Here is a 25,677-nt window from a genome sequence, read left to right on the forward strand (position 1 = left end):
CAACCACTTGCTCTTTGGACGTGGGCGGCAGTCCCTCTGAATGCTGCAGTTTCATGATCAGTGCTTCTCCATAATCCTGGAAAGGTGGTGTCCTGAGGCTCACATCACGGCCCTGCAGTCTTACAGCCATCTGACATCACCCTTCATGTCAAGTATATGCTGTCAGTTCTCAGACTGACCCCTTTACACCTGAAATTAACAAGGACCCCAAGGGCTTTTGTTTCTGTTTTGTCTATTGATACTTCTCATGGTTGGCATTAAAAATGAGACATTAAGTTTACTTCCTCACTTAGAAATACTATTAAACACCTGCATATTAACATAACTATACATAACATAACATAACAGTCTGTAGAAACTATGTTCCAAGATAAGAAACAATGAGAAAGGTGGCTTGGGGTTTTAAATGTCTGACTTAAGCAAGGGAACAGTAGCTGGATTCTCCTGCCTGCTTCTACATTCCAGCTATCATCACGCCAACATCATTTAGCTTCTGAAAAACTACCCTGCCCCTGAAAAGTCACAGAACACGTTCGTGTTATTGTTTAGTCACTTTGCTAAGTAGTGTTGTACAAATCGTTTGACCTTGGAGGCCTGCTGGAAGGTCCGGGGGGGCCACACTTTGAGAACCTCTGCCCAGATCATGATTAGAAATGCTCTTGTTGAGAAATGAGAATTGAAAAAGACAGTTGTCTCAACTTTAACAGCTGGGGAATGGATTACTGCTAAGAAGATAGGCAGTGTCTTACAATGCGGGGGTCTCAACCCTTCCCTTGCTTTGGGGGAAGAGTGGAATACGGCCAGTTTGCCATCCCCAGTGAGGAGGGTTCAGTGCACACGTCTCCCTCACAGTGGACCGCCTGGAATGAGAGACTTGGAGTGCGGACAAGGTGCCTACTGGGTGAAGAGGTCTCGGGTCTTTTGACCTGAGGGTGTTTTGCCTTTACTGTGCGACGTTCTCTCCTCACCCACAGCCTCCCACTGGACCCTAACTAGTAGCTCCTCCACCGTGAGACAGAGTCAGGGCCTGCACTGGGCACTGTGGGTGATGTGGGATCTTGCCCCTGCCATGGGATTAGCCAACCCAGATGCACTTGGGATCCAGATGGACCGTTGTAGATACAAAAGCAATAGGCAGGCAGTGGGGAGCTGGAGGGTCAAGGTTCTGTGTTAACAGCCATGGGACCTGGAGATGCAGGGGAAGCAGCTGCTGGGGTGCCTGCATGGATGGCTGTTCTGGGAGGTACTCCGTGCCCAGGTCCCAGCTGTGACCACACAGTCACTGTTGCCCTCTGTCTTGGTTGGGGAAGGGGAGGCGTGGCGCCCATTTGGCACTCCATCCCAGTGCTGTCCAGGGGGTTTTACACAGTAGACTTGATTTTCTGCAGCTCCAGGGGCAGGGGGCCTGGGGTCAGGGTGCTGGGGCAGTTCGATCCTGGTGGCAGGGCCATGGGTGAGCTCTGGGGCCTCTTGCCAGGGCAGTGACCCCATCTGTGAGGGCTCAGGGGGTGCAGATGTGCAGACCACCACAGGAGTTTGTCCACGGTGGCAGGGCCCTGTGGAGAACGGGGAGCCTCGTTTCCTCTGTGACCTCAATGTGTTCAGGTGGCTTATCTGGTCACAAGCCTGTGTCTTCACTAGAAACTGGGGAGAGACACTGGAGTGGCCACTGCCCCCCTGCACACAGGGAGCTGGGGGCCTGACCTCATGGAGCTTGGCCTAGGGAGACGTCGATCCCAGCGAGGTTTTAAAAAAAGCAAAAAGTTTTGTTTTTTTCTCCACATACCTACCTATAAAGCAAAAACACCTCAGAAATATTAAACAGCAGGGTTGTTCCTAGATGTCTCTCTGTGGTTACCTCTTGAGAAGCTTACCGTGCTGCGGGCACCTTTGCTTCAGGGTAGTTTTAGTAACCTCAGGGTTATCCTGACGGGGCTCCTGAAGGACTGAAGTGCCATCTGTACATTCGAGTCAAGATGAGCATGGGGTCACCCACGGTCAGAGGACACCCACCCTTCAGGGTGTTTCTCATCTGAAATCCCTGGGCAGGCCATCAGTAGTGACTGCCCTGTTAATAAAAACAGAATAGTGAAAGGGGCATTAATTGGGAAAGCTTGCCTTTTTTTCCTGGTAGGTAGTTTAAAGAACTTTCAGCATCTTCTCAGTCCCTCTTCATCCACAGCACAGAATTAGTCAGAGACGGAAGACACTTAACATGAAATCTCAGTAGCTGTGAACCTTGGCCTCACCTGGCAGAACCATAAAGTAAGTTAGCACAGCCCAGAGTAATGAGGTAATGCTGTAGTTGGAAATACTTCGCTGTTGTGAGGTTTCGAGGACCAGCCTGTTTTGCTGCCATGTAGGGCAGGGCAGATGTGTGCTTGCCTGTTACCTTCTTGAGAAACATAGCTGTTTGGTCGTTGTACTGTGAAAGTAGGTGCTTCATTGCAGTTATATATTATAACTTAAAGTGTCTCGGAAATGAACTCTCAGTCCATAGACCTGAACATCTTTAAATGACCAAGGTGTGGTTATTTGCATGTTGTAAGTTTGTAGAAGCTGAGCCTTCAGATGTACCTGGTTGTAGAGTCCAGTGTCACCCATGTTGTTTGAGAGCATGTTTTTTGTTCTTAAGAAAATCATTTCTGGCGGCTCATTTTTCAAGGGTTGGACAATCTGAAGGGAAAATTAAGTGGTGGTTTTAGACCAGTTTTGTGGAAGGAAATGTTTGTTCCTTTCTGACCCTAAAGTGTGAATACATGTTACTGCTTGACATGGATCCAGCGTGTCCTTAAGCAACTAGAAATGTCATGTTACAGATGTTCGTGGTATGTTTCAAAACCCTTCTGGAGGGTAGGCTCGGAAACCCTGTCCAGGGTCACAGCCTTGTGAGCAGGTCCCACCAGTGGGCATGTGCCACTGGCATAGAGGTTCCTGGCAGCATGCCCCCCAAGGGGACAGAGGTGCCCGCAGAGCATCGCTGCTGGACTGCATTTTCCGGGAATGTGGCAGGTGTTTTCTCAAAGATACACAGTGTGAGTCTTGAAGAAAGCAACTGACAGTATTTGTTACTGATGAAAAAATGCCAGCTTAAGTGAAAATTAGAATTTTGAAAAATTTTTATCTGCCACCATGAGCTTGATGGCTTCCCAGTAAGGAAAAATGTTTCAGGAGATGAACGCTGGCATTAGCAGATGTGTCTCATACTGGCTAATGACATGTGCCAGTCTGTGGGCTCTGCATGTGTGCACATGGGCACAAGATGCACTGAGTGCCTTACAGTTTTATATGGCTAGGCTGTAAGCCTAGGAAGGTGTGCAGAGTTCACAGATGTGGCTTCAGGTTTCTGTCACAACTGCTTTTTGTGGAAGTGCAATTTGTCAAGGTTTACTGTGGTATGAGGGAATGTCCGCAATTCTGAAAGTCTGTCTTGGGTTTAATTTTGGAAATATACATTCCCACATGAGCAGATGCTCTTTGGGGTCCTCAAGTTTTAGGGATATCACGGGGCCTCGACAACAAAAAGTTGGAGTGGAGAGCTGCCTGGGAAGTGGGCTTCCACTTGTCCTTGGGTGCTGATGTCCAGGAGGTCCTGCAGAACCCATGGTTTCTCACTGGTATTTGCTTGTCTAGTTAGTAGGAAATGGAACCGTTTTCAACTGAGAGGACATTTGCACTTAGAAACTTTAAGATTGTACATTTTAGTGTATCCAGTGTTCGCCTCTGGGTTTCTCTTTCCCAGTTTTAGGAGTGCCTACCGTCCTTTTCCTCTCTGGAGTAGTTGTTGCTGGTACAGTGTGACCACTGTTTGGTGACCTGCTGTTGTATGTGGACCTACTTTAAGTTGTGTTAGGAACGTAACAATTTTTTTTTAAACTTGCCTTGATCTTAGAGGTTTTGTTTTTCTTTTGTCTTGATAGACTTTTTTGTTTCATGACCTGAAATTTTATGTTTGAATTTGTGAAGAAATCATGAAATTGATTTTGCAAGTATAAAATCAAGAAAAATGAATCAAATTGTCTAAAATTATATTTTCTTTTCTGAGTTAAGTATTTCATTCCACTTAACAGAAGTAACTGGATTTTCCTTTTCTGATTTTTCAGAACTGAAATCCAAAGGCATGATTTTTTTAGATTAGCATAAATTTTAAAAACTTTTTTCCTGAGAACATCCTAATTTCTTTACTTTTTTCATTGTTGTGAAATATAAAAGAATTATTTCCAGTACCTTCTGAGAAGTTTCTCATTTTGAAATGGGTTTACCACTTAAAAGAGATGCAGTGGCCATGGTGTTGGCAATGGGGGGTGGCCAGAGTGAGATGGACCCTGTCCCTTTAAAAGGAGGGAATGGAATGTTTGTCTTGAGGTCACTAAGGAGACCACAGTTACAGGGGAGGCAGTTGGAGGGAGGCGAGGAAGCCAGGAAGAGGCGAGGCGAGGTGCAGGCACTGGTCTTGGGTATAGAATGTGAAATGTGTTAAAAAATGTTAATACTGAGGATTTACCTAGAAACAAAAACGTGTTTGTGGAGCATTTAGGTATGATGATTGATTGAGGAGACTGGAGGAGAAATGTTCTTTAAATGCATAAATACACAAAGAATAAGCTACCACAGGGATGTCCAATAATTATAACATTAATCTTCTGAAATCTTTTTATTAGATTTTTAACTAAAATGACAACAGAGCTACAGTGTTAAGAATTTCTAAATAATTGCTTTCATGTATAATTTTCTTGTTCATCTTTTCATGTTTTGTTCCTGTTTCTCCCTCTGGTTTTTATTGGCCTGGGTCCATCAGAAGTAGGGTTGTAATTGGGAAGCAGCTGATACCAATGACTGATTTTGAAATCCTCCCGCCCACTGAGGCCTCTGCACTTGACCACCAGCTCCCTCTCCACCAGGGTGCCAACTATGGCCTGTCCCAGCCCCTGCTTTCATCGTGTAGTCAAAGTATACATCTTCCCTTTTTAAAAAAAGTCCTTAGAGGAGGGGGCCATGTTTGTGGACTTGACAAATGTCTTTGTAGGTCACATCATGTAGACTTACGAGATTGCTTGGAAAGTTTTGTGCCTTTTTTTCCTTAAATGTGATTTTAGTTCTGGTTGCTTTAGATCTTTAAACTTGTTTTTTTTTGTTTGTTTGTTTGTTTTAGGAGCTTACTCCGTGGACACAGTCTCAAGATAACTTGCCTTGTGATCTGTGAACAGTGGCTGACGACAACAGCATTGGGGGCCTGGCGCTTTCCTTGTGCCACGAGGTTGTAACGGCCCTGTTTGTGCTGGGTTTAGGAAGTTGGGAGAAGTGCCCATGCTTCTGTGTGGGGCAGGTAACAATGGCAGTAGTGTTGAGAGCTTACTGACCAGAGATGTACTGATGCGTCTTTTGTCATCCAAATGTTATTTACCAGAGACGTTTCAGTATTCACTTACATAACAAATTGTCAACCACAGGTGTTTGTTTTTGCAAAACTCCCACAGTTGATAGTATGTTAAATGCCAACAACACAATTTTAAGTTTTGATGTCATGTTTTTATTTCAGAAGTGGCATTATATATGTATAAAAACTGGTGTACCATTAATATTTGTTTGAAATATTCTAAACTTTAGCCCAAGAGTGTCTAATCAATCATTAGATTGAATGTTCCTTTAGTTTAGTGACGTGTATTCTTGATGGTGAGGGCTGTATCTTGTAGAGGAGAGTCCTTCCTGCAGAAAGCCTTGGGTGACCAGGACAGTGGCGTGGCCCTTGAGGGCGCAGTGTCACAGAACGGGTGCTGATGTCACAGAGTGTGAGCCCAGGCCCAGAGTGGGAGGCTGCAGGCCTGGATGGGGGATGGGAGGTGACACCACTTGGTGGGAACCAAACAGAGAGTTCCATGGTGTGTGACTTTGAATTTTGTGTGTTTTCTGTTTGAAGGTTTTCATTCTGTACGAGTCCTTCCCCTGGGATGGAACGTGGCATAAAATCTGAGTTGTCATTAGCATTTAAATGTAACTGAAGCCTGTACAGCTTGGGGAAAAAATTCTTAAGGTATATACTGTATGTTTTCAGGCTTTTTTCATTTGAAATAAGAATGAAGTTTTCACAAACCGGAGCCTTTAATAACCTTTTAGAAGAGAGAAGAAATAGAGACACAAGGTGCCATCTGGCTCAGTGTCCTTGCTGCGGACCTGAGCGCAGAGCTTGGTGACCCCTGTTGTGTCGACACAGTCTCGGCTCTAGAATCTGGGCAGATTCAGCAGGGCTGAGTGTTCAGGGTGCCGACAATCCCATCTCCACCCTTCCCCTGTTGGGTGATGGATGTCTCACACTACCTGGGGCTCCAGAGTTCTGGGCCCGGAGCCAGCCAGGTGGGAGGTGGGCCCATGTCTCCCTGCGGGGAGCCAGAGAACCCCTGCTGCCTTATCCTGGCCCATCCTGGCAGCACCACTGCCCAATTCCTCGTTCTCTTCGACTTCCGGTATACATGCTTGTCCTCAGCAGTCAGGGACATGTTCACAGATGTAGTTTGCTCGCTGGGTTTTCCTCATGAGCATGGGGTTCGTAACTGAATCCTCCTGCACTGTAGAATCATTTTTGCTTTCTGTAGGGAGGGTTTCCTCATGTGTGAGGGAGTGCCCCCTTTGCTTGCTCGTAGCTGATGGGTGTCAGGCCCGGACCGCAGCCCTGGCTGATGCCTGACGTGGCCTGGTTGTGTTTCTTTGTCAGGTATGGATGAGAAGGGTGACCCAAGTGGTGAGGAGGCGCCCAAAGCCATCAAGCCTACCAGCAAGGAGTTCCGGAAGACGTGGGGCTTCCGGAGGACCACCATCGCCAAGCGCGAGGGTGCCGGGGATGCGGAGGCGGACACCCTGGAGCCGTCGCCCCGGCAGCAGCAGAGCCCGTCTCTGCGGCGCAGTGGGCGGCAGCCAAAGCGCACGGAGCGGGTGGAGGAGTTTCTGACCACCGTGCGGCGCCGCGGCCGTCGGAGCGCCCCCGCGTCCCTGGAGGACTCCGGGGAGCCAGCGTCCTGTCCGGCGACAGATGCGGAGACCGCCTCTGAGGGCAGTGTGGAGAGCGCCTCAGACGGGAAGAGCGGGCCCAGGTCCAGCTCCACGGGTGCTAAGCAGCGGCAGGCCTCCTCGGCGAAGGCCAGAGAGGGTGAGGACGAGGATGACACGTCCGACAGCGACAGTGACGGACTGACCTTGAAGGAACTCCAGAACCGCCTGCGGAAGAAGCGTGAGCAGGAGCCTACAGACCGGCCCACAAGGGGCATCCAGAACCGCCTGCGGAGGAAGCGGCGGGAGGAGGACCCGGCTGAGACCGTGGACGTCCAGGCGGGTGATGCAATGGAGGGCTCGCTGCCCTCCTCACGGGAGCCTGAGGGCGACCTGGGGGCTGCAGCCCAGGCAGCGAAAGAGGACAGAGAGGGCCGACCGGATGGGAGAGTGGCCCCGGGAGGGAGAGCTGAGGAAGCTGCAGACTCGGTCCGGCACAAGCCGGAGTGTGAGGTGTACGACCCCAGCGCCCTATACTGCCTGTGCCGCCAGCCTCACAACAACAGGTGGGTCGTGGGGGAGGGTTGGGGGGCAGAGCCAGGGAAACTGCCAGAGACTTCGCTGTTCTCTTAAGAGAGCCTTAAGCTGGCCTGAATGAGCGACTTGTTCGTTGGGAAAGATGAGCAAGTCGTTGTCAGAAAGAAACCAGTGGAGTGGGCGGGCACTACCCAGAACCATGCCCTTGGCAGGAGGTGGCTGGTGTGGTATGTTGGCTGCCTGGTCACACCAGCCATGGCAGTGAATGGGTGAGATGGCTTGCACCAGAGTGGGTCTGCCATCCAAGAGAGCCCTCAGGACACTGCTTGGACTGGCTGTGACTGGAGCACAGTGTGGACATTGGGTAGTTAGGCAGGCGTAAAGGCGTGGCTGCCATTCTGTGGACAGGCATTTGAGGTTCAGGGCAGGGTGCCTTCGAAGAAAAGGATGATGTACATTTGGTAATGTATAATGGTAATAGAACTGAGAGAAGGGCACACTAACATTCTTTATGCTCCATGTTTCTGTAATTTTTTTTTTAAAGAGTTTTGGAATTTGACTTATTGATAAGTTTAAAGTTGAGTTTGTCTCTGCCTTTTCATTCCTGATACCATTGGCTTCCCTGGTGGCTCAAGCAGTAAAGAGTTCGCCTGCAATGTGGGAAACCTGGGTTCAGTCCCTGGGTTGGGAAGATCCCCTGGAGGAGGGAATGGCAACCCACTCTAATATCCTTGCCTAGGAAATCCCATGGACAGAGGAGCTTGGCAGACTGCAGTCCATGGGGTCGCAAAGAGTTGGATACAACTGAGCGACTTAACACTTTGACCGTTGTTTTCTTTCAGGTTTATGATTTGCTGTGATCGATGTGAAGAATGGTTTCATGGTGACTGTGTGGGCATTTCTGAGGCTCGAGGGCGGCTCTTGGAGAGGAATGGGGAAGACTACATCTGCCCCAACTGCACGATCCTGCAGGTGCAGGACGAGGCCAGCTCAGAAGCCACAGACATGCAGGACACGAGGTCAGGACCCCTGGGTGCCGACAGCACAGACTTCACCAGTATAGGAACCGTGGAGCAGAAGTCAAGTGAAGACCAGGGAATTAAGGGTAGAATTGAAAAAGCTACAAACCCAAGTGGCAAGAAGAAACTCAAGATATTCCAGCCCGTAAGTACTTATTTCCTGAGGCTGATGGTAGAGGTGACTGTAAGCCCTCAACTGCCTTGGGCAGAAACATCAAGATTGAAAGAGTCTGTCTTCTGAGATAAAGTTAGGTTTTTCCTATAATGATTGGCATAGGGCTGGGCTCTGTGGGCTCTTGGGGCCATGCACCTGCTCAGGGCCAGTATAGCCTATTCTATTTTCTGTTGTTGTTGTTAACTGTGTCTGTCTCCTGTGCTGTCATTACTGATTTAATGTATTTCATAATTTTTTTAAAAAATTAGTCTTCAGTGGTCTCATGACCTGCATCTTGAGCTTAAAGTGCATGTATTAAGAAAATTACTTTCGAGTCACAGAAGCACGTGTGCACCTGTATCGCCTGCCCTGTGTTGAGAAAACCAGTAGTCTTGTCCCCACTTCAAGGCAAGATGCCAAGGCCAGCCATGGTGGCCGCACAGCTCCTCAGGGTGACAAGATGACTGTGCCTGATATGCCCTCTGTGATGGTGTCCCCTACTCACCAGTGTTTTGCAGCTCTTTTTTTCTCCTTTCTCAGCTCTTTTCACACATGTCTTGTCCAGGGGCCATGGTTTCTGTGCATCTTGAGAACTGTCTCAGGCTCTCACGAGTGTTGTACTCAGAGTGTGTTTTCACCCCAAGCCTTCCTTGAATTGGGGCCCCACCCCACCATCATGGCCCATCTCTTATAAGGTGTTGTACATGCAGGGGGCCTGGCGGTGGCCATGTCAGCACCCTTGCCATCACCCCCTTGCAGTGAGTTAGCTTTGAGGGCTGGACCCTGTCCTGGGGGTGTGAGGAGGCACTGAGTGGAAATATGAGAATAACTGGTAATTAAGAAAAAAATAATAGAAATGGAAGTCAGCAGGGAGCATCATCTTACTACTGTGTTTGAGACTGCACATAAGCTTAAGTGTGTTTTTCTGGGTCGAACTTGAATTCTGTGGAGGGAAGTCAGTTAAGTACATTATTTGAGGAAAAAGATTTTGCTCAAGTACATTTGATGTATATGTCACATACATTATTAGTTTTGACCATTAAAATGTGCTTTAGTAATCATGGCCACAAGCAGCTGTGTTCAGCCCTTGTCATTTTCCAGATTCCTGCTGCATAACAGGTGACCAAAACTTAGTGACTTAGACAATAAACGTCCATTACCCCAGAAACCCAGGCCTAGCTGAGCCGGGTCCTCGGTCTTACAAGGCTGATCTCCATGTGTCAGTGGGGCTGGGGTCTCATCAGTCTGCTTTCACGTAACTTAGCATATAAAGTATGTTCCTGGCAATTGTGGCATACTGATATTGGACCTGTTGTTTCTGAGATCCATGTGTGGTTGGGTGTCCTGACTATTGCTTGAGGTCCTTGACTGCAGAGCCCAGGCCTGGGCACCTTCCCAGCAGAGCCAGCAGTGGAGTGTTCCCTCTTTTGGAGGCTCAGTTCCTCTTTTGAGGGTTTTTACCTGATTAGTCAAACCTTTTGGACTAACTCAAAAGTCTCTTGCCTGGTATCTTAATTGAACTGGCAAAATCCATGCCCATTCGCTCAATGACAGAACCTAATTCTGGTGTGAAATCCCGCTGTGTTGAGAAGTGTGCAGCAGAAGTCCTCTGAAAGTTCTGCCCACCGTGCAGGGCTTGAAGGGTGGTTGACCCCTTTCTCAGGGGAGAGGTGGGTTTATGTGTTTTGAATAAACAGATACATTTTTATGCATAATCATTCATACATGATTAAAGGCGTTAATCTCGGTACCCCGTAAATAGTAACCTTACAAAGCATGGTGCCTGCCCAGTGGGTGAGTACATTGAACCCGTGTCTGGTCCTGCAGGTCGTGGAGGCGCCTGGTGCTGCCAAGTGCATCGGCCCTGGGTGCTCAAGCGTGGCGCAGCCCGACTCGGTCTACTGCAGCAACGACTGCATCCTGAAGCATGCCGCAGCCACCATGCGCTTCCTGAGTGCAGGGAAGGAGCAGAAACCCAAAGCAAAAGAAAAGCTCAAGACAAAGCCAGAAAAAATCGTTCTTCAAAAATGTAGCGTTCAAGTAAGTTGACCAAGACCAGCCATTTGCATAGTTGAAACCAAAAGTGCCTGGAGGTGCCAGGCTTGGTAGGTTGATTGAGGGAGAGGAAGGTACACAGGCCCAGAGAGGCCCAGACACCTGCATGCACCCTTTGCCTTTCCCACCAGTGTTCTGGTCAGAATTACGAAGAGGCACGTGTTGTCATGTTTTCTTCCTCTGCCTCTAGCTGAGGGACTAACAGAAACACAGAAGCCAGTGGCTGCATAGAGTACCTCCCCCTGCAGATCAGCCCTCCTGGGAGCGAGTGTTCCCTGTTGGAGTCTGTGTAGGCAGCGGGGTTGGGAAGCGGGCCCTGAGGGTACCCACACTGAGTGTGTGGGGGAGGTGCAGGGGGTGTCACTGGTGCGCTTGTCCTCTCCACGTGCTGTTGTGCACACAGCCCCTGTCTGGGCGGTGTCACACGGGGGCGCTGCCTGCTGTGCTCGCACTTCTTTCACTGCTTCGCCCCAAAGCCCCTTGTTACCCTGGCAGCCTGGCCCCTCAGCAGGATGCTAGGGCAGTGGCCCATGCAGGTCATGGGCTGGGGTGACCCAGGAGCTGAGTGTGTCCCGGCCTGCACCGCCGAGTAAAATGAGCGCAGGCTAACTTCTGATCTCCCTAGTGATTGGGGCTTTACTGATTATCCAGGCAGGCATTAAAATCTCTTCTGTGCACAAGAGACTGGCTTCAGACAAGAAGGAAAACGCAGTGAAGAAGGCGGCAGTGGCCCCTCCCAGGAACGAGGTCCTCACTAAGGAGCCAGCCTGTGAGAGCAGCACTCCATCCTGGGCCAGCGACCACAATTACAATGCAGTAAAGCCAGAACAGACTGCTGCCCCCTGGCCGCCACTGTTGTATAAATGTATGTATCACCCAGGGGGAACTCTGGACCCTTCCTGGTCTTTCTGGACAGCCGTGCACTTGGGCCTGTTCAGAGCTAGGAGTTCTAGCCATGTGTGGTGCTGTACCTGCAGAGATCGGAGCCCTTGCCCGAGGCCAGGAGGCCTCCTGAGCCTGGCGCACCCTTCCTTAGTCTGTCGGGACTTCCTGTCAGTATTTCCAAAAAGCTGTACCAGCTCATGGCTGAATGTTCACCTCTGACCATTGATGTCTTTAATCGCTTTCTTTATTATTAGGCTCTGGTAAGTATGTATAGTGTCTTCAGCAGAACCTGATGGTGGGGCACTCAGCCCGCCCCCAAGGTCCGCCGGAGTCTGCCATGGTGCCACCACCGCCGGGAGCTCTCCACGTGGGGCTGTGCCATGCAGTCTGCTCCCTACACACGTGACCCTCTCTTCTCTGTATGTTGTGGGAATCTCTTACTGCACAGTAGTGTTGTAGCTGATTTTCAGCTGAAGTAAGATTTTCGGGAGTTAAATTATTTTTGACCAAACTGGAATTTTTTTCACGTCCAATTCACATACTACACACGACACAAATACACACGCCAGTCCTGAAGGCCGTTGGCCCGCTTCCTGTGCTGGAAGGTAAGTGAGCACGACGTCTCTGCGCGGAGCAGCACCCAGACCAGGAGTCCCGCCCTGCCCTCCTCCCCTGCTTCCTGGGAGCGGGGTTGGATGGGTCAGACAGACTCATGCAGTCCCAGAGGAGATCATGCAGCTTGACTCTCCTCTGTTCTTGTTTCTCAACCTCATTCTCCAAAATTAAATTTTGGATGCTTAAATTGCTCCAGGGCACATTGTATTCTGTGATTGAGATTATTTTGTGCTCAGTTTTAATTTATGCTCTTAAACTCTTGCAACTTTTTTGAAAGCACCAAAAGGTTAAGTGGTCCTAAGTTTGCAGATTACAGGCGAGTGCTGCCTCCCTTCAGCCCAGTCTTGGGCCTTTTCCCCCAAAGGGGGACCTCCTGGATATAATGTGGCTGGAAAACTGCATTACTAGATGCATTTTGAGAATGTAAATGACCCAAGACCTAAGAAATGAATTTGCAAGTAAACTGCAAGATGATAACTATGTGTATGTATATATATTTTTATATATTTATTTATTTTCGGATATTAGGAGTGAGTGGTTAAATATTAACCAGTTGCTGTATTAAAATGAGTTTCAATACACCTCAGGTTGTTTGAACTAAGAACTTCATGCTAACAACATGTCAAATTTCCATCAAATTATAGCACCTCAACACAGTAGAGGTATACCTCTACACAGTAGCACTTTACAGGGCTTAGGATTGGACCTAACTGTAACCATTGCCCAGCTGTGAGCGGGCGAGGAACAGCCTCTCTCAGATCCTGTGCTAACTGCTCTTGGTTGGTTCTTAGGCATGTGACAGAATAAAAGATAGACCGGGGTGTAGCCACAAACTTGGGTGATTGATTTCTCTCCAACTTCCTTCTCTATCAACCAGAATCCGCCAGGCTCTGAGCTAGGAGTCAGCTGTAGGGCGCTCCACAAGTAAGGAAAGTTGACAGACAGGAGGGGTGGGCACTTGTCCCCCAACTCTTTCTTCTGGGTTTTTGGTGGAAGACTGAGGTGGAGGGGTGGGGAGGTGGGGAGACCGGCCCACGAGGAGGCAGTGACTGCTCACAGGCGGGGTTTTCTCTCCCCTCTGCCCTGCCTTTTCTTTCTGCGCATCAGCTCCTCACTGACTTTCCCAGCACATTTATGGCTCAGAACCACGTGGATGCATAGCCACAATTTCAAGCCTACATAAGGCTAGTTTTTGAGCTAGTTGGGCTAGTTGCTTCTGATGATTTTTTGTTATCCCAGAAATGTCATCTTCCCAAAAGATGATTGGGAGGAGCGTAAAAGGGCGCTGGTAAACACCCGACTTCGCCTCGGTGAGTAGCAGCTGTGCCTCTGCCTCTTCCCCAAACCACCCCCTGACAGGGCGGGGGCTGCGGACCTTCCCCAGGGCCCTGCACACACACTCAGCAGGACCCTCACCTTCCACCTGAGCCTCGGCTGTGACTTTTCTCTGGGTGCAGGTGATGCCAGGACAGTCATCAGGAGAGGGCGTTGTCCACATGGCTCTGGGTCCAGGTCAGGTCTTGGGTAGCAGTTGGGTGGTCAGCGTGCTGCCCCGGCTGTGCTCTGGAACCTCCTCTCCCAGGCTGGTCCCGGCCTGGGGTTGTGGGTGAGGGGCAGCCCATTCTGTTCATGAGGGCTCTGACCTACTGCCCCCATGGACGTAGAGCCCTTCACATCCTCGGGGTGATGGGAGTAACATGTACTTGCTCTCTGGTATTTATGTTGTTTTTCAGAGTTTCTGTACAGTTTTCCTTAGGGAAACAATTGTCTTTTTATTTCTCCCCCAAATTATGTTTCTTCATGTTTTCATAGTTCTGCAACTCAAGTTTTCCTCTCCATTTCCTCCTCTTTACTTCTCAGTACTATCCAGGCACAGAGAGGGCTGAAGTGTTTTTTCTGAAGTGTCCCTGGTTTGTTAGAATTTGAAAGTGGAACTCTGACAGACTCAGAACATTTCCCCATGTTTTAGGCTTCTTCCATGGCCCCGAAGTGATTTGAACAAACACGGGATTTGAACAAAATTTTGAATGAAAAATGAGATTTCTGCAGTTTCCTTTAGCTTTGAGAATTAAAATGGGAACCCCTGGCAGAACCTGTGCACCAGGTCCAGTGATGCTGAGCAGCCTGCTGGGACACAAGCGTGGCCCGCGTGAGCCACGTGTCCAGTCTCCCAAGTTGTGGCGGCTCCGTGGGCTCCAGGACCCAGGGATTGGTTTCACAGGGGTGACACCTGTCACAGACTGTGAGAGAAGATGAGCTTCCCAAAGCAGAGTAGTCAGTAGCGATGGCCCACTCAGAGAGACATATTTTATCAGCTGCATGAGCCATTTTTATCCGTCTCTTCCAGGATAGTGGCAAAAATGTGTTTGGTGACAAACTAGCTTTGCACATCTGCATTTTTCCCCCCACTTTGAGAGTCAGAACCTGTTCTCATACAGGGTTCACCAAGATGGCTGTTTTTTGTCACCTATACAGTTGGAATGTTTTTGGATGTCATTGACATTCTTTGGTATTTTTTAAATATTTTACTTCTTCCAAGTGTTTGATTTTTTAATAGTCAGCTATTCAGAAAGTTAGTGCAGGGAAGGTTTCGCATGCACAGATGTTTTCTCTGACAGACCCTCAGGTGTGCCCAGGCTGCCCCCCGTAGTTCTGATGTTTCACCAGGGGATGGGGTAGAAGCTTCCAGCAGGACTGGTCTTGCTCACCATGCCTGCTCTTCTGTGGCCTGCAGCATGTGGCCTGTGGGGCTCTGCGTCTCCTGTGACACATGCAGACGAGCCCGAGGCAGAGTCCTGAGGTGGCATCGAGTCCACGGGCCTCTTTGAAGATGCAGCTGTAAATCCTCCCCTGTGGTACACGAGGTTCGGGTGTACTTGAAGTTGAACAGTTAACGTCCTTGATGTTTGTTTGTTGCACATTACTGTGCACATAGTTATAGTCTTCCTTCTGAAAGTTAAAGAAGTTAAGCTAAGAAGATCGATAAGAAAGTTTTCCACTTTAAATTTATGTAAACGAAGCTTGGGGCGTTGCCGTGCACCGGGAGGCATCAACAGGACAAACACCAAGGTAACTGCCGCTTAACCCTTGGGGTCAGCAGGTGCCTTGGGCCACAGGCTCCACTGAGCACCACCCTTGGGGACTAGGGGTCTTCAGGGTGGGGGCAGTAAGCGTCCAACCTGCCCCTGGCCCCATCATGGTTCTTAAAGCTGTAGGTGATTTAGGCACAGACGAGTGAAAACAACCTCATTAAAGTGGTAGGAGTGCCTGTTGGCAGGGTCGGAGCTCAGGATACACAGCAGCTCTGCTCCTGGTGGGGTCTTGGGGAGGGGGTCACCACCACCACTAGCCATGCAGACAGGACACGGGAACACTGCATCCCATGGCCTCCGTCCCATGTCATCCTAGTGATTCCTGTTGAAGGGGTGACTTTGACTGTTTTTTTCATACATTACCAACCCATTGTGAATCATTCAGTATTTTATTTTCAAAATACTGTATGTGAAACTATTAAAACAAGGAAGGGTTGTTTGCCTCTGGAAGTGTACTTGGTTTTTTGCAAATTTTATATGGATAGTTCTATGCACCTCTCAAGGTGTAAGTCGCTCAAATACTGGATATCAGTGAGAAAAAAGTCCACCTGGACAAACTTTGGCCCCAAAGGAGGACAGTTAGGCTATGCATCCACATACAGACAGACCCCTGCTGTGAGAGTGCAGGGCCAGAGCTCAGGCCTCCCGAGTTTTCTCTGTACCCCCACGCCCCCCCCCCCCCCATGTAAGCATTACAACTACTACAGGAGAGATTCACTGAAGAATACTTAATTAAGCAAAGGTACAAAAGCAAAATGGTGTTTTTCACACCAGGAGGAGTCAAAAAGTTAAAATGAGAGGCATCCTCATACATGGCCAAGCTGAGCTGAAAATAGAGCTGCTGATACAGTGTGCGGAGTCCATACGCCAGGTCTACTATGGCCTCTAAGTCCTGGTTGGTCCCCTTACCTGATCCTTGGGCAGTAGCTGCCTTGTCTGGGCAGGTTTGTGGCCACGTGGGAATGGGCAAGGGGGGAAAGGGAGGGGGTCCTCTGCTCATACCATGTGGTGAGTCTTGCTTGGTGCCTGGTCACACCAGAAGCCCTAATTCCTTTGACGTTTACAGCCCATGCTTCCTGAGAAGTGCCCCCCGCCTGTGCTTCCTCTGTACCCCGCTTTCATTGTGACACTAAGCCTCATATCTAGGGGCTTTTAGGGTAAACTGGCACCTCGTCTGGGCAGGACAAGAGGCATAAAGCCATGGCCGTCGCTCAGGGTTTCTTGCCGGGCCCTGTGAGGAGCCACCCTGCAACAGCCTTGACTGGGCGCGGGCACCCCAGCGCTGCTGCCTCGTCCTGCTGCAGCTGCACGGCACTGTCTGCCCAAGGAGGGCGGCCCTCCGTGCCTGTGTCCTCCCGTCCCCACCAAGGCCCACCAGTGCCACCCAGTGGCCAGCGAAGCCGTAGCGCCACAGCCGCCTCGCCGAGTGACAAGGCCTCCGGTTTCATGCTGATTGGGAAATTAGCCAATTAGAATGTTGCTGGTCCCTGAATGAACCCGGCCTGCCTGGTTCCTACCGGGCTTCACCACAAACAACTCATTTCCAGTACAAACCAATGGCCGGACCCAGCAGAAACGACGTCATCTGGGGCAGTGACCAGGCCACCGGGCAGCTTTTCCCTCCTGTAGCTGCTCCCCAAGGAAATGCCTTGCCTGGAACTCCGGCCACTCTTTGTTGCAGGCAGGACCCCAGGATGACCCAGACTGGGCGCACACTCCTGGGGGAGGGGGCTTTATTCTTCCAACTTGCAAACTGATAGTCCCCCCTGCTTCCTGACAGCACTGTGGGGGTCTGCCGTCCCTGGAGCCACGATGCCCTGGGGCTGCTGCTTTCCTTCCCTTCTTTGACGGTGCACACACAGTAACAGCTAGGAGGAATTTGGGTGAAGAGTTGGCAGGTGCAATTTAAGCTGTACACAGAAATAAGTTTGTCACTGCCACACTCCAGTGCTGTGTGGTGTCGCTGCCATTCCAGCAGCAACCAGCCCACGTCTCTGACAGTGGGGCCAGATGGACAAGGGGGACAGAGACAACTAGCTGTTAAGGTTCACCAGTGTCCACATATTTACTAATTTACACTAGTTACATCTACCTACATACTCTGAGAGGCAGGGAAGGCAGGATGAAAGGTGACTTTAAAAAAGCCAGAGGCAACTAGTTTTCCAAGAGAGCTGAAGGCTGGTTCGGGAAAGCTGTCCCCTAGTTCTCAGGTGATGTTCACTTACTGCACTTGCTCCTGGACAGCAGGTCACTCACTTCAGTCACCTGGACTGGGAATGGCCCAGAAATAAGCCTCTGACTTCTGTTTCCCTGAGTGAGAGCACACTGGTGAGATAGCACAAGCGTGGGTCTTAAAGAGTGAAGGATGTGAAGTTAATAGGAATTGTCACCTGAAACAATGTAGATGCCACAATGGCAGGATTTGAGACCCTATCACAGGTGCCTCATTTGAGGATTCTGGAAGCACTTTAGGCTACCTTTTTGGAATTACTTTAAAATGCAGTTAAAAATAATCTCAGTGAAGCCTGTAAAAAACCATCAGTGACTGGGCTGGTTTTAGGTCTGGATCTTAATCCTGATGGGCTGGTTCCTTCATCCCCTGCTGGTGGTCACATCTGGGACCGCATCCTGCTGCACTCTGCTCCGTTTCCCCAAGAAGAGGGCCTCCACCGGTCTCATTTAACCTAAACTCTAGCAGTCTGTACATTAGGTGCTGCAGGCCCTCTTAGCCAAGTCTGAGCTGGTGAAGAGTTTCCATGTACTGAGGTGTGGCAACTCCCTTAGGGACATGAACTTGAGCTGATGAAATAATACGCACAGAAATGTAATTTTTCATTTTAGTTGCTGTGAGGTCCCCGGGTTTTACTGTATTAACTGATTTGCTGATGGGATGTGGGTATTGGCCAGCAGGGCAGATGTAGAGCATGAGTGGGCCCTCCACGGGGAGCGGGTGGTCTTGGGAAGGCCTAGACAGCATCACGGGGGGGTGCCAGCAGACACAGGACTAGTGGTTGGGACACCGTGGATGAGGGGCATGAATCAGGTTTTGTGAGATGAAAGTGGGAGACTGGAAGTCAAGATTGTTGCTTGATGACAGTGAACTGTCTCTAACCCGACTCTTAAAAAGTGCTGGGTGTGCATAGTAACACTGTTTCAAACTTGGTTAGAAAGTAATTTCACTTAAACTATGAAGTGGAAAAAACTTGCAGTCCCTGGGCTTTTAGCACCCTCTCTGCCCTGGCATTGCCAGTGTTGGAGGCAGGGCAGTCCTGGAGGGCAGTGCTCTGACCCTGTGCCAGGATGGCCCTGCGGGGTGTTGGCTGTGAATGCCTTGGGGCTGTTGTGGAGTCAAGCCTTAGTTGCAGATAGGGTCTCACCTCCCTCACTGGACTTTCTCCCTGGGTCTCCCTAGGACAGTTGCAAGAAGCACCAGCGGGTGACAAATTGGTGACTCTAATCTCTGGGTAAAGTGGGAAGGTTGCTGGAACATCTTGAAGTCTCCCATTTAGGTGCTGGGGGCCCACCATGCCGTGGGTATTTGAGAAATCTGCACCTGGGCAGGCGGCCTCTCCACTGGTCCCATGTGAGATGACCAGCTGCCCCAGGTTGTGTCCCCATGCTGTCCAGCTCGCACCCTGGGCCTGCCTGTTCCCCCCATTCCGCCCGTCTGGGTCCAACCATTCTGGGCAGTGGACTGGAGCGGGGCTGTCTGGGAGTGGGCCACAGAACCCAGTACCAAGGGACTGTTTGTAAAAAAAAAAAAAATCAAGTGACTGGGCTGGTTTTAGGTCTGGATTTTAATCCTGACAGGCTGGTTCTGAGAATGACCTGCCTTGCTTACCTGCAGGTGCAGCTCTCTTGGTCTGATACAGGGTTAGGTATACTCTGTCAGCATGAAGTACTGGCATAAAGATTTCTGTTTTAGATTTTGACCACATCCCTGTCTGGGTTAAAAGCCCAAACCTACTGTCTTACCCAGTAACAAGCTGCAGCTGGAGGCATGTGGATGGGAATGTGTTTTGGTCTTGCCACCCGGCTCCTGGTTTAAAAGTAGCTGGCCTCCCCATGTTGCAGTCTTCTGCCAGAATCGTGTGTCTCATTAATGTTACCGTGTCCAATTGACTTTCCGAAAGAATGATGAACACCTGTGAGCCCCTTACCCCCGGGATGGACAGTTGCTAGTACTTCCAGAGCCTTTGGGGGTGGGGGCAGTGAGTATGCATTAAAGAGTATGCTGCATCCTGGAAAGGTTTTCTAAGTTCATGTTTACCAAAAATTGCACTGGAGTTCTCTATGAGAGTGGTCTTTGAAATTATACCTTTTCTTGATAAAATGAAATTTGCCCTTCAATCTTCAACGTATGTTAGCTGCTTAAATTTAGCCTTTAACAGCTTACTGGGCTTATTGGTTGAAGGAAAAGTTTTAATTAATAATAAAGCATTTGTCCTCGAAGTATATAGTCGCTATCAGAATTATTGCTGGTAGTCCTTTTTACACTCCTTTTGTGAATTTAACAGTTACTTTAAAAGTTCTCTTTAAGTCTGTCTCACAGAGTGATGCCTGGTTAACTCTGCTGGTTTCTGGTGCACATGCTGTGTGGGGCCCCCACACCTCCACCTCACTAAGCGGGTCTCTCTCCTCTGCAGCTGTGAAGGAGGACAGACGCATGGAGGAGAAGACGGCTGTGGTGGTGGCGAAGAAGTTGGCTCCTCCAGGGTCCTCAGGGGCCGGCAGACAACCCCCAGGCAGAAATCTCCTTCCAAAGAAGTCCCCTTTTGCAAACACAGCAGTGGCCAAGCCCACTGTCAGAAAGTCGCCCTCCGGCTTCAAGGGCACCATCCCCAAGAGGCCGTGGCTCTCGGCCACCACCGCCCCCTCAGGCAGTGCTCCCCCTGCCAAACAGGCAGGGCTGGTGGCTGCTGCCGCCTCATCTGCTTCCAGAAAGTTCCCCAGCTCTGCTGCTTCTGTGGGAGCTGTCAGGAAGCCTGGGAATACCTCAGTTCCCCTGGCCTCTCCAGCCCCGGGACGCTTGGGCCCCGTGAGCCCCGCTTCATCACAGCCAAATTCACAGATTCGGCAGAACATAAGACGCTCCTTGAAGGAGATCTTGTGGAAAAGGTACGCTGTTTCACTGTTTCTTGTCTGTTAGAGTGGATGGTTTTCCCCATAAAAGGTGGCAGTTTCATGGTGGCCCCACTGTTGAAAAAGTCACACGAGGGACTCCCCTGGTGGTCCAGTGGTTAAGATTCCTCGCTTCTTCAGAAGAGTTTGGGTTCAATCCCTGATTGGGAAACTAAGATCCCGAATGGCACGTGGCGCAGCCCAGAAAATAAAGTCACTTATAAGTGCAGCAGTTGATGGGGAGCTTTTTTCATTCCTTCTAGAGTCAATGACAGTGATGACTTAATCATGACAGAAAATGAAGTAGGGAAAATCGCGCTGCTCATCGAGAAGGAGATGTTTAACTTGTTCCGAGTCACGGACAATCGGTACAAGAGCAAGTACCGCAGCCTCATGTTCAACCTCAAGGACCCCAAAAACCAGGTGTGTGCCTGACCCTTAGGAGTGGGACAGCCCTGGCCAGGTGCTGCCCAGGCCTGCAGTCAGGGCACTTGTTCCCCGCAGCGGCTATGGGTGAGCGGTGCACTGTCCTCATGGAGCCAGGCACTCACCTGGCCAGGCTCCTGCCTGCCTGCACTACCTCTTAACTCTGTACCTTCTTCATTCGACTTTTCTGTGAGGTGATCTCTAGCAGGGTTGGTGCAGCAGGCCAACAAATCGGCTGCCCACCTCGGGGCCCCTGTTGTCTGGGCCCTCAACTGGCTGTGGGGCCTCCGGGAAGGAACTCACCTTGCTGTGGTCTCCACATCCTTTCTAGTGTCTTAGAATCAGACCTGCAGAGATTTTGAAGGCATGAATGAGACCTGTTTGTTTATAGGGACTTTTCCATCGAGTTCTGCGTGAAGAAATCTCATTGGCGAAACTGGTGAGAATGAAGCCAGAAGAACTGGTCTCCAAAGAGCTCTCCGTGTGGAGAGAGCGAACGACAAAGCCCGTGAGTACTGGCAGGAGCGGCGACTGGAGGCCCAGAAGCCTCCTACCCCCCACCCCCTACCCCCTAGAAGTGAACTAATAGCCTGTTGGTGCAGGCGAGTCCTCTTGGGTAAGAAGGGCTAAGGCTTTATGTCTTTCTCATTTTAGGTGATGGAGTCCAGAACGAAATTGCACAATGAGACTAAGAAGCCTGCCATTAAACAGGAAGCCGTACCCGACATGGAAGACTCTCCACCAGTGTCAGACTCTGATGTAAGCACCTGCGCCTTTGGGGTTTCCAGATTATTGCGGGGTGCTTGAGTTATTGGGAGGACACTGACCTTAAGCAAGTGTGTGGAGTTCTGCTGCTCCTCAAGTTCTTGTGTCCAGTGGTCCTGTTTTCTTTCTTCAGTGATCCTTAGTCATGTGGGGTGCTTTCTTATGGGTGCTGTTCATTTGGGGATGGGTTGGAAAAGAAGTGATCCCTCTGCCGCTTGATGTGTGTTAGGAGCAGCAAGAGTCGGTGCGGGCAGCCCCCGAGCGGAGTGCAGCGCCGCTGCCGGGTGTCTTCAGCAGCATGCTGCAGGACACGACCAGCCAGCACCGGGCGCACCTCTTTGACCTGAACTGCAAGATCTGCACGGGTGAGCGGGCCTGGGGACACTGGAGAACCTCTTCCTGACCTTGGGCTCAAGTCAAGTCAGATGGTCAGGGGCTAGAGTTCGCCCTCCACCATGTGGGATTTCTCATGCAGGCCTTCCTCTTGTTCTCCAGGTCAGGTTCCATCCTCGGAAGAGGAGCCAGCTCCGAAAAAACAGAAGTTGTCAACTTCTGTCAAGAAGGAAGAGTCCAAGTCCAAGCGCGACAGCCCCCCACCTGAGCCGGTTCTCAGCGAGGCAGATGATGTGGCGCCTGAAACCCCGCCTGAAAATGCCTCGGAGCCAGACCTGGAAAGTGCAGCTCGAACCCACTTAGAGGGGAAGTACCTCCCAGCGCCTCTGGAGGATAGCCAGCCTGAGGCCCCCGCCCTGGAAGGTCCACCCTGCCCCACCCCTGGTGGTGGCAGCGTGCTCACCACGGTCACGATGTCCGGTCGGGACCCCAGGACTGCATTGGGCGGGCCGAGCACGGCCACAACTCCTGCAACAACCCACCCGGAGGGCACCACCCCAGCAGAGCCCCGACAAGACATACCAAAGCCAGTGCCACCCTCCGTGACGGTGCCCAAGTCCATCCTGGCCAAGCCATCCGCGTCCCCTGAGCCTAGATATCTCCTGTCTGTGCCGCCGTCCCCAAGCATCAGGTGCGGCTTCTGCGTCCTTCCTTTCTGATGAACAGGGAGAGCAGTGATGAGTGACAGTCATTCAGCTCTGAAATCACCCAGAAGTGCAGCTCTCTTCAGTTTTCTGTTTCATAGAAAGGCGTATTTTGAAGCTTCGGTTTTAGGGTGACTAGTTATCCTCTTAGAGATATAGATCTTAAAAACTAAATTTAGAGCCATCTGCTTTTGTTGCCTATGCAGTATATATTTCTTTGACCAGGATGTATTTGGTGTCTCAGATGGTAAAGAGTCTGGCTTCCCTGGTGGCTCAGATAGTAAAGAGTCTGCTGCAATGCGGGAAACTTGGGTTCGATGCCTGATGGGGAAGATCCCCTGGAGAAGGAAAGGTTGCCTGGAATGGCAACCCACTCCAGTATTCCTACCTGGAAAATTCCACGGACAGAGGAGCCTAATGGGGTTCCATGGGGTCGCAAAGAGTCAGACATGACTTTCACACAATTTAAGTAAATACTGGCAATTCTTTGGGCAGAGAGAGAAGGTTCACTTACTTTCTGTGGTTTTGTTTTGCAGCATCTCAGAGTCCCGGTCCCCTCCTGAAGGAGACACAACTCTCTTCTTGTCTCGACTCAGCACCATTTGGAAAGGATTTATTAACATGCAAAGCGTAGCCAAGTTTGTCACTAAGGCGTATCCTGTCTCTGGATGTTTTGATTATCTCAGTGAGGTTAGAACCGAGAGAAGTGTGAGAGTGTGTATGTGTGCACGCGCGCATGAACACACCTGTTTTCCAAGGAACTCTGATTCCTCACTGGAGTCAAATGTGAACCAAGAGAGAAGTGTGTGTGTGTGTGTGTGTGTGTGTGAACACATCTGTTTCCCAAGGAACTCTGATTCCTCACTGGAGTCAAATGTGAACCAAGAGAGAAGTGTGTGTGTGTGTGTGAACACATCTGTTTCCCAAGGAACTCTGATTCCTCACTGGAGTCAAATGTGAACCAAGAGAGAAGTTTATGTGTGTGTGTGTGTGTGTGTGTGTGTGTGTGTGTGTGTGTGTGACTGGAGTCAAATGTGAACCAAGAGAGAAGTTTGTGTGTGTGTGTGTGTGTGACTGGAGTCAAATGTGAACCAAGAGAGAAGTGTGTGTGTGTGTGTGTGTGTGTGACTGGAGTCAAATGTGAACCAAGAGAGAAGTTTATGTGTGTGTGTGTGTGTGTGTGTGTGTGTGTGTGTGACTGGAGTCAAATGTGAACCAAGAGAGAAGTGTGTGTGTGTGCGCGCGCGCGAGCATACCTGTTTTCCAAGGCACTCTGATCCTGTACTGGAGTCAGAAGTGTGACCGTCTTCCTCTTGAGTGTCTGGATTCACAAGCTCCTCTAAAGGCAAAATAGGGGTTGTTTGTGCTGGGCTAAGTCGGAGATTATGCAGTTCGCACAGTGGTGAGAATTCAGACCCTTCATCTTCCCTGAAAAAGCTGAAGCTCATCTTCCTCCTCCCTCTGCTCCACTAGAGCTTGTACAGGACCTGGGTGGGTGTGCGTGTGCCCAGCTGCCTGTGTGCAGGGGCACACACACAGCACCGTTGTTTTTCAGAATTAATGAAACAGCACTAGCATTTCAGACTCAGCCAAGAGTGCTCAGGCACTTCTGAATCATACCTGATTGTTACTCTGTATGTTTGTTCTTAAAAGAGAACGTTAAAATGCTTTGCCGTCACCCTAGTTAGCAGCCGGTTGTCCTCGTACCATCCTTGGGTTTGGTCATTCATGGCCTGGATGTTAGTTAATGGAGCAGCGTTTGACTGCGTGATCGCTACTTTGTTTGGAACAGTTGTCGTTTTCTTGTGGATCTGGCGTCTGGGATCTCTCTGCGACCGCCAGGGTTTTACTGGCCACTCATCAGAGTCTGTTCCGTTTAGGACCTGCCCGACACGATTCACATTGGCGGGAGGATTGCTCCAAAGACCGTGTGGGATTACATCGGCAAGCTCAAATCCTCAGTGTCCAAGGTACCTGCCCGCGGCCTGGTCGCTGCGCCCGAGGAAGGAGGGGTTTGTTAGCACTCGAAATGTCTCAGTTTGTGAGGTGTTTCCAGGTGAATGTTTCACATCCAGCTGACAGCTGGCCACCCTGTGAGGGTGTGTTTGGGGAGCATGGCGGTGGGAGCTTTGTGATGGGTGTGCTGCTGAGTCGGTCAGAAACACGGGCGCTTGGCTTCCTTACTGTTGAGCTGCTGGAGTAGCGTTGGCAGCGGCGGGGCGGCCAGCGGAGATGTGGACCCAGCCATGTGTCTGTCTGCATGTGTGCTGCTCTTTGTTGGAGGGGCTCTGGTTTTTGTTGGGGTCACAGAGGGTGACGACCCTGGTCCAGTTCAGCCCTTGGGTTTCAGAGCTGCAGACAGCTCATCACATGCTTCATGGTCTCTTAGCTCTGTGTCAGATGCTGGCCCTACACGCAGATGAGCCCTTCGGTTCAAGAGCCCCATGAGGTGGGATCTGTGTCGAGATCCCCTGGGACTATAAATAGAAATAATTTTAAAGAGACTCCTCCGAGACCAAGATGGAACCCAGCAGTCTTGAGTGTGGGGCCTGTGCTCCTTCACCGCCCTGTTTTTCTCATGTGTTGGGCAGCAGGACTGGGCACTGCTTCCCTCGCAGCTGCTTCTGAGGCTCAGCAGCTTTTCCGAGCAGCCACAGACCCATGGTCCCATCCTGTCTGTCCAGGAGCTCTGTCTGATCCGCTTCCACCCCGCGACTGAGGAGGAGGAGGTGGCCTATATCTCACTCTACTCCTACTTCAGCAGCCGTGACCGCTTTGGCGTCGTGGCCAACAACAGCCGGCACGTCAAGGACCTCTACCTGATCCCACTCAGCGCCACTGACCCCATCCCCTCCAAACTGCTGCCCTTTGAGGGGCCAGGTAAGCACCAGCCTTCAGACCCCAAGCATCCCCTCCTGCTGACGCCAAGCCTCCCCTAGACCTGCCTCGGCAGTGGAACTTGGAGCAGGGCTGAAGCAGGTTGGGCTGCA

General features: G+C 50.4%; 1 protein-coding gene across 4 annotated transcripts in view; it reads left to right on the plus strand.

The window, feature by feature from the left end:
* Nucleotides 1-25,677, plus strand: part of DIDO1 (death inducer-obliterator 1) — a 49,241-nt gene that overhangs the window by 12,711 nt on the left and 10,853 nt on the right. For 2 of the 4 annotated variants that reach the window (XM_043884622.1, XM_043884621.1), the window contains exons 2-16: nt 5,153-5,326; nt 5,918-6,031; nt 6,710-7,547; nt 8,361-8,682; nt 10,519-10,731; nt 11,398-11,611; nt 19,985-20,456; nt 20,723-20,882; nt 21,277-21,393; nt 21,540-21,644; nt 21,880-22,015; nt 22,146-22,674; nt 23,224-23,377; nt 24,568-24,657; nt 25,372-25,567. In XM_043884622.1, coding sequence (XP_043740557.1) covers nt 6,712-7,547; nt 8,361-8,682; nt 10,519-10,731; nt 11,398-11,611; nt 19,985-20,456; nt 20,723-20,882; nt 21,277-21,393; nt 21,540-21,644; nt 21,880-22,015; nt 22,146-22,674; nt 23,224-23,377; nt 24,568-24,657; nt 25,372-25,567 — 3,544 coding nt within the window. In that variant the 5' untranslated portion in view covers nt 5,153-5,326; nt 5,918-6,031; nt 6,710-6,711. The remainder of the gene's footprint in view (nt 1-5,152; nt 5,327-5,917; nt 6,032-6,709; nt 7,548-8,360; nt 8,683-10,518; nt 10,732-11,397; nt 11,612-19,984; nt 20,457-20,722; nt 20,883-21,276; nt 21,394-21,539; nt 21,645-21,879; nt 22,016-22,145; nt 22,675-23,223; nt 23,378-24,567; nt 24,658-25,371; nt 25,568-25,677) is intronic. The other 2 variants (XM_043884623.1, XM_043884624.1) reach the window with 1 other exon arrangement.

This window comes from Cervus elaphus, chromosome 23, assembly GCF_910594005.1.
Source record: "Cervus elaphus chromosome 23, mCerEla1.1, whole genome shotgun sequence".
Classification (NCBI taxonomy): domain Eukaryota; kingdom Metazoa; phylum Chordata; class Mammalia; order Artiodactyla; family Cervidae; genus Cervus; species Cervus elaphus.